The 8,421-nt window shown below is 51.2% G+C and overlaps 1 protein-coding gene across 1 annotated transcript; it reads left to right on the top strand.

Moving 5' to 3' along the window:
• Positions 1 to 214: 214 nt before the first annotated feature.
• LOC119943391 (testis-expressed protein 54-like) lies at positions 215 to 6,251 on the top strand. Its single transcript, XM_038764344.1, has 2 exons — positions 215 to 328; positions 5,916 to 6,251. The coding sequence occupies exons 1-2, from the start codon at positions 256 to 258 to the stop codon at positions 6,107 to 6,109; spliced, it is 267 nt and encodes an 88-aa protein (XP_038620272.1). The 5' UTR covers positions 215 to 255; the 3' UTR covers positions 6,110 to 6,251.
• Positions 6,252 to 8,421: the final 2,170 nt, after the last annotated feature.

The following is an 8,421-nucleotide window of genomic DNA, read 5'->3' as shown; positions in this document are numbered from 1 at the left end:
TTAGTCCAGTGCTCTGCACACAGTAAGTGCTCAATAAATATGAATGAATGTGGGGTTGGGAAAGGAGGGAGAAGGCGGTGGCACGGAAGCAAGGCCCGGGCCAGTGTTGGGGACTCCCGGGGGGCCTTGGAGAGCGTGGGGGTCCCGGGTGGGGAGGGATGGAGGGGGTCGGCGCTCTGATGTCACAAAGGTGGCGGGGTGGGGGCGGCGGGCCCAGGGCCGGCCTCCGCCCGGAGTCGGGCCCTCGGTGGGGCCATGGGTTGCTGTAAATCCACGATCCCGGAGCCGCCCCAGGAAGCCCAGGAAGCGGAGCCGGCGCCGTTGCAAGGTTGGGGGGCGAAGGGAAGAGGGGGCGCGGGGCCGCCCCGAGGACCCGGGTCCTAATCCCCACTCCTGCCCATCGCCCGCCGTGCGGCCCGCGACTTCCCCGTGCCTCGGTTTCCTCGATGAGCTCCCCGTTCTCCCTCCCGCTTGGGACCGTGAGCCCCCCCGGGTGGGCTGATTGACCCGCAGGCACCCCGGCGCTTAGAGCCGTGTCTGACACACGAGGAGCGCCTAGCAGATGCCGTAAAGAAAAAAGTGGGGGCGCGGGACAGGTGCAGCAGCGTGGCGTCCTACATAGAGCCTGGAGGCCGGGAGGTCAATCAATCAATCAATCAACCGTATTTATTGAGCGCTTACTGGGTGCAGAGCACTGGACTAAGCGCTTGGGAAGTCCAAGTTGGCAATATCTAGAGACGGTCCCTCCCCAACAGCGGGCTCACAGTCTAGAAGGGGGAGACGGACAACAAAATCAATCAGTCGTATTTATTGAGCGCTTACTGTGTGCAGAGCACTGGACTAAGCGCTTGGGAAGGACAAGTTGGTAACATCTAGAGACGGTCTCTACCCAACAGCGGGCTCACAGTCGAGAAGGGGGAGACAGACAACAAAATCAATCAATCAACCGTATTTATTGAGCGCTTACTGTGTGCAGAACACTGTACTAAGCGCAACAAAACATATCAACAGAATAGAGTAAATATGTATAAGTAAAATAAAGAAATAAGTAGAGTAATAAATTCACTCAATCGTATTTATTGAGCGCTTACTGCGTGCAGAGCACTGGACTAAGCGCTTGGGAAGGACAAGTTGGCAACATCTAGAGACGGTCTCTACCCAACAGCGGGCTCACAGTCTAGAAGGGGGAGACAGAAAACAAAATCAATCAATCCTATTTATTGAGCACTTACTGTGTGCACAGCACTGGACTAAGCGCTTGGGAAGTCCAAGTTGGCAACATCTAGAGACAGTCCCTACCCAACAGCGGGCTCACAGTCTAGAAGGGGGAGACAAAGAACAAAATCAATCAATCAATCAGCCGTATTTATTGAGTGCTTACTGCGTGCAGAGCACTGTACTAAGCACAACAAAACATATCAACAGAATAAAATAGAGTAAATATGTACAAGTAAAATAAAGAAATAAGTAGAGTAATAAATTCATTCATTCAGTCGTATTTATTGAGCGCTTACTGTGTGCGGAGCACTGGACTAAGTGCTTGGGAAGGACAAGTTGGCAACATCTAGAGACGGTCCCGACCCAACAGCGGGCTCACAGTCTAGAAGGGGGAGGCAGACGACAAAATCAATCCATCAACTGTATTTATTGAGCGCTTACTGTGTGCAGAACACTGTACTAAGCGCAACAAAACATATCAACAGAATAGAGTAAATATGTACAAGTAAAATAAAGAAATAAGTAGAGTAATAAATTCATTCAATCGTATTTATTGAGCGCTTACTGTGTGTGGAGCACTGGACTAAGCGCTTGGGAAGGACAAGTTGGCAACACATAGGGACGGTCCCGACCCAACAGTGGGCTCACAGTCTAGAAGGGGGAGACAGAGAACAAAATCAATCAATCGTATTGATTGAGCGCTTACTGTGTGCGGAGCACTGTACTAAGCGCTTGGGAAGGACAAATTGGCAACACAGAGAGACGGTCCCGACCCAACAGCGGGCTCACAGTCTAGAAGGGGGAGGCAGATGACAAAATCAATCCATCAACGTATTTATTGAGCGCTTACTGTGTGCAGAACACTGTACTAAGCGCAACAAAACATATTAACAGAATAAAGTAAATAGAAGAAATGCGTACAAGTAAAATAAAGAAATAAGCTCCGCCACTTGTCCGCTGTGAGGCCTCGGGCAAGTCACCTCGCATCCCTGCTTCCCTGCTGAAGAGAAGCAGCGTGGCTCAGTGGGAAGAGCCCGGGCTTTGGAGTCAGAGGTCGTGGGTTCGAATCCCGACTCCGCCACAAGGCTGCTGTGTGACCTTGGGCAAGTCACTTCACTTCTCTGAGCCTCAGTTACCCCATCTGTAAAAATGGGGATGAAGACTGTGAGCCCTACGTGGGACAACTTGATCGCACAGGTGATCGGGTTGTCCCACGGGGGGAATCCCAGAAGCAGCGTGGCTCAGTGGAAAGAGCCCGGGCTTTGGAGTCAGAGGTCATGGGTTCAAATCCCGGCTCCGCCAATTGTCAGCTGGGTGACTTTGGGCAAGTCACTTCACTTCTCTGGGCCTCAGTTACCTCATCTGTAAAATGGGGGATTAAGACTGTGAGCCCTCCATGGGATGCCTTGATCATCTTGTAACCTCCCCAGCGCTTAGAACAGTGCTTTGCACATAGTAAGTGCTTAATAAATGCAATTATTATTGTATCCCCCCCAGCGCTTAGAACAGTGCTTTGCACGTAGTAAGCGCTTAACAAATGCCATGATTACTATTATTATTATTATTATTATTCCCTGAGCCTCAGTTCCCTCGTCTGTCAAATGGGGATCGAGACCGTGAGCCCCACGGGGGACGGGGACTGCGTCCAACCCGAGCTGCCCGTCCCCACCCCAGCGCTTAGTACAGCGCCCGGCACCTATTCATTCATTCAATCGTATTTATGGAGCGCTTACTGTGTGCAGAGCACTGTACTAAGCGCTTGGGAAGTGCAGCTAGTAAGCACTTCACGAAGACCAGTGGAAAGAGCCCTGACTTGAGAGTCAGAGGTCATGGGCCTTCTTCTAGACTGTGAGCCCACTGTTGGGTAGGGACCGTTTCTATATGTTGCCAACTTGTCCTTCCCAAGCGCTTAGTACAGTGCTCCGCACACAGTAAGCGCTCAATAAATACGATTGAATGAACGGGCCTCTTCTCTGGGCCTCAGTTACCTCATCTGTAAAATGGGGATTAAGACTGTGAGCCCCCCATGGGACAACTTGATCACCTTGTAACCTCCCCAGCGCTTAGAACAGCGCTTGGCACATAGTAAGTGCTTAATAAATGCCATTATTATATGGAGAAGCAGCGTGGCTCAGTGGCAAGAGCCCGGGCTTTGGAGTCAGAGGTCATGGGTTCAAATCCCGGCTCCGCCAACTGTCAGCTGTGGGACTGTGGGCAAGTCACTTCACTTCTCTGGGCCTCAGTTCCCTCATCTGGAAAATGGGGATGAAGACTGTGAGCCCCAGGTGGGGCCACCTGATCACCTTGTAACCTCCCCAGCGCTTAGAACAGACAGTGCTTTGCACAGAGTAAGCGCTTATCAAATGCCATTATTATTATTATGGGTTCAAATCCCCGCCAGCTGTGTGACTTTGGGCAAGTCACTTTACTTCTCTGGGCCTCCGTTCCCTCATCTGGAAAATGGGGATGAAGACTGTGAGCCCCAGGTGGGACCACCTGATCTCCTTGTAAGCTCCCCAGTGCTTAGAACAGTGCTTTGCACATAGTAAGTGCTTATCAAATGCCATAATTATTATTATTATTATTATTACGGGTTCAAATCCCCGCCATCCCCGCTCCGCCACTGGCCAGCTGTGTGACTTGGGGCAAGTCACTTTATCAATCAATCAATCATATTTATTGAGCACTTCCCGTGTGCAGAGCACTGTACTAAGTGCTTGGGAAGTACAAGTTCCTTTACTTCTCTGGGCCTCAGTTTCCTCATCTGGAAAATGGGGGTGAAGATAGTGAGCCCCGCGTGGGGCCACCTGATCACCTTGTAAGCTCCCCAGCGCTTAGAACAGCGCTTTGCACATAGTAAGCGCTTATCAAATGCCATTATTATTATTATTATTATGGGTTCAAATCCCCACCATCCCCTCTCCGCCACTGGCCAGCTGTGTGACTTGGGGCAAGTCACTTTATCAATCAATCAATCAACTGTATTGAGCGCTTCCTGTGTGCAAAGCATTGTACTAAGCGCTTGGGATGTACAAGTTCCTTTACTCCTCTGGGCCTCAGTTTCCTCATCTGGAAAATGGGGGTGAAGATAGTGAGCCCCGCGTGGGGCCACCTAATCACCTTGTAAGCTCCCCAGCGCTTAGAACAGCGCTTTGCACATAGTAAGCACTTATCAAATGCCATTATTATTATTATTATTATGGGTTCAAATCCCCGCCATCCCCGCTCTGCCACTGGCCAGCTGTGTGACTTGGGGCAAGTCACTTTATCAATCAATCAATCAATCAATCGTATTTATTGAGCGCTTCCCGTGTGCAGAGCACTGGACTAAGCGCTTGGGAAGGACAAGTTCCTTTACTTCTCTGGGCCTCAGTTCCCTCATCTGGAAAATGGGGATGAAGATAGTGAGCCCCCCATGGGGCCACCTGATCCCCTTGTAAGCTCCCCAGCGCTTAGAACAGCGCTTTGCACATAGTAAGCGCTTATCAAATGCCATCATTATTATTACGGGTTCAAATCCCCGCCATCCCCGCTCCGCCACTGGCCAGCTGTGTGACTTGGGGCAAGTCACTTTACTTCTCTGGGCCTCAGTTCCCTCATCTGGAAAATGGGGATGGAGATAGCCCCGCGTGGGGCCACCTGATCCCCTTGTAAGCTCCCCAGCGCTTAGAACAGTGCTTTGCACATAGTAAGCGCTTATCAAATGCCATTATTATTATTATTACGGGTTCAAATCCCCGCCATCCCCGCTCCGCCACTGGCCAGCTGTGTGACTTGGGGCAAGTCACTTTATCAATCAATCGTATTTATTGAGCGCTTCCCGTGTGCAGAGCACTGGACTAAGCGCTTGGGAAGGACAAGTTCCTTCTCTGGGCCGCAGTTCCCTCATCTGGAAAACGGGGATGAAGACGGTGAGCCCCGCGTGGGGCCACCTGATCCCCTTGTAAGCTCCCCAGCGCTTAGAACAGTGCTTTGCACATAGTAAGCGCTTATCAAATGCCATTATTATTATTATTACGGGTTCAAATCCCCGCCATCCCCGCTCTGCCACTGGCCAGCTGTGTGACTTGGGGCAAGTCACTTAATCAATCGTATTTATTGAGCGCTTCCCGTGTGCAGAGCACTGGACTAAGCGCTTGGGAAGGACAAGTTCCTTCTCTGGGCCGCAGTTCCCTCATCTGGAAAACGGGGATGAAGACGGTGAGCCCCGCGTGGGGCCCCCTGATCCCCTCGTATCCTCCCCGGCGCTTCGAGCGGTGCCTCGCGCGTAGTAAGCGCCTACCATATACCAGCGTTGTTATTCATCATCATCAATCGTACTTATTGAGCGCTTACTGTGTGCCGAGCGCTGGACTAAGCGCTCGGGAAGGGCAAGTTGGCGACGTATTGTTGTTGTTACGATGGAAACGGGTTGTCGCGAGCCGTAGGCCGTGACCTGTATATATGTATATATGTTTGTACAGATTTATTACTCTATTTATTTTGCTTGTACCTATCTATTCTATTTATTTTATTTTGTTAGTATGTTTGGTTTTGTTCTCTGTCTCCCCCTTCTAGACTGTGAGCCCACTGTTGGGTAGGGACCGTCTCTAGATGTTGCCGACTTGTGCTTCCCAAGCGCTTAGTCCAGTGCTCTGCACATAGTGAGCGCTCCATCAATACGATTGATGATGATGATGATGACCTGGTCCCCACAGAGGCGGACGGCAGCCGGGAGCCGGAGGCCGAGCGGGGCCACAGGTCCCGCAAGTCCAACGACAGCCTGAAGATCACGGTCATCTGGCGGCGGATGTCCGCCTTCAACCGCAAGGGCTCCGCGCGCAACTCGCAGACGTCTTCCGCCTCCAACTCCCTCGCTCCTTCGACCAGGCTCGGCGTGGTGGAAGAATAAATGGAGTGGCGGCCTTGGGGACGGGGCCCTGTCTGACTGATCCCGCGAGGACGCGGCCGGTTGCGGGGCCGCCAGGGAGTGGGGGGAGTGTGCGAGTGTGTGTGTCTGTGTGTGTGTCTGTGTGTGTGTGTGTGTGTGTGTCTGTGTGTGTGTGTCGGGGGGGTCTCACCCCTGCTCCCCGGCCTCCGGTCCGGTCAGCGCTCAATAAATACAAACGAATGAATGCAGCGTGGCTCAGTGGAGAGAGCCCATTCATTCATTCATTCATTCATTCATTGTGAGAGTGTGTGTCCGTGTGTGTGAGAGTGTGTGAGTGTGTGTGTGTGTGTGACCCCTGGTCCCCGGCCTCCGGTCCAGTCAGCGTTCAATAAATACAAACGAATGAATGCAGCGTGGCTCAGTGGAAAGAGCCCATTCATTCATTCATTCATTGTGAGAGTGTGTGAGTGTGTGTCTGTGTGTGTGTGTGGGGGGGTGGTCTCACCCCTGGTCCCCGGCCTCCGGTCCAGTCAGCGCTCAATAAATACAAACGAATGAATGCAGCGTGGCTCAGTGGAAAGAGCCCATTCATTCATTTATTCATTCATTCATTCATTCATCCATTCATTCATTGTGAGAGTGTGTGAGTGTGTGTCCCGGCCTCCGGTCCAGTCAGCGCTCAATAAATACAAATGAATGAATGCAGCGTGGCTCAGTGGAAAGAGCCCATTCATTCATTCATTCATTCAGTGTGAGAGAGAGAGTGTGTGAGTGTGTGTGTGTGTGTGTGTGTGTGTGTCTCACTCCTGCTCCCCGGCCTCCAGTCCAGTCAGCGCTCAATAAATACAAACGAATGAATGCAGCGTGGCTCAGTGGAAAGAGCCCATTCATTCATTCATTCACATTCATTCATTCATTCACTCACATTCATTCATTCATTCACATTCATTCATTCATTCATTGTGAGAATGTGTGTGTGTGTGTGTGTGTGTGTCTCACCCCTGCTCCCCGGCCTCCGGTCCAGTCAGCGCTCAATAAATACAAATGAATGAATGCAGCGTGGCTCAGTGGAAAGAGCCCATTCATTCATTCATTCATTCATTGTGAGAGTGTGCGAGTGTGTGTCCCGGCCTCCGGTCCAGTCAGCGCTCAATAAATACAAACGAATGAATGCAGCGTGGCTCAGTGGAAAGAGCCCATTCATTCATTCATTCATTGTGAGAGTGTGTGAGTGTGTGTGTGTGTGTGAGTGTGTGTGTGTGTGTGTGTGGGGGGGTGTCTCACCCCTGCTCCCCGGCCTCCGGTCCAGTCAGGGCTCAATAAATACAAACGAATGAATGCAGCGTGGCTCAGTGGAAAGAGCCCATTCATTCATTCATTCATTCATTGTGAGACTGTGTGTGTGTGTGTGTGTGTGTGTGTGTGTGTGTGGTGGTGGTGGGGGGTCTCACCCCTGCTCCCCGGCCTCCGGTCCAATCAGCGCTCAATAAATACAAATGAATGAATGCAGCGTGGCTCAGTGGAAAGAGCCCATTCATTCATTCATTCATTCATTGTGAGAGTGTGTGAGTGTGTGTCCCGGCCTCTGGTCCAGTCAGCGCTCAATAAATACAAATGAATGAATGCAGCGTGGCTCAGTGGAATGAGCCCATTCATTCATTCATTCATTCATTCATTGTGAGTGTGTGTGAGAGTGTGTCTGTGTGTGTGTGTGTGTTGGGGGGGGTCTCACCCCTGGTCCTCGGCCTCCGGTCCAATCAGCACTCAATAAATACAAATGAATGAATGCAGCGTGGCTCAGTGGAGAGAGCCCATTCATTCATTCATTCATTCATTCATTGTGTGAGTGTGTGTCTGTGTGTGTGTGTGGGGGGGGTGTCTCACCCCTGCTCCCCGGCCTCTAGTCCAGTCAGCGCTCAATAAATACAAATGAATGAATGCAGCGTGGCTCTGTGGAGAGAGCCCATTCATTCATTCATTCATTCATTCATTGTGAGAGTGTGTGAGTGTGTGTCCCAGCCTCGGGTCCAGTCAGCGCTCAATAAATACAAATGAATGAATGCAGCGTGGCTCAGTGGAAAGAGCCCATTCATTCATTCATTCATTCATTGTGAGTGTGTGTGTGTGTGTGTGTGTGTGTGTGTGTGTGTGTGGGAGGTGCCTCACCCCTGCTCCCCGGCCTCCGGTCCAGTCAGTGCTCAATAAATACAAACGAATGAATGCAGCGTGGCTCAGTGGAAAGAGCCCATTCATTCATTCATTCATTCATTGTGAGAGTGTGTGAGTGTGTGTCCCGGCCTCCGGTCCAGTCAGCGCTCAATAAATACAAACGA

This window comes from Tachyglossus aculeatus, chromosome 22 (assembly GCF_015852505.1).
Source record: "Tachyglossus aculeatus isolate mTacAcu1 chromosome 22, mTacAcu1.pri, whole genome shotgun sequence".
NCBI lineage: Eukaryota > Metazoa > Chordata > Mammalia > Monotremata > Tachyglossidae > Tachyglossus > Tachyglossus aculeatus.
Note: the sequence above shows the minus strand (reverse complement) of the source record. Positions and strands in the feature narration are given on the sequence as shown.

Excerpts from the sequence above, each read along its gene's own strand:
- LOC119943391 (XM_038764344.1), top strand. The coding sequence starts at position 256 with ATGGGTTGCTGTAAATCCACGATCCCGGAGCCGCCCCAGGAAGCCCAG. Across the intron at positions 329-5,915 it reads GGAGCCGGCGCCGTTGCAAG|AGGCGGACGGCAGCCGGGAG; the intron begins GTTGGGGGGCGA and ends TGGTCCCCACAG.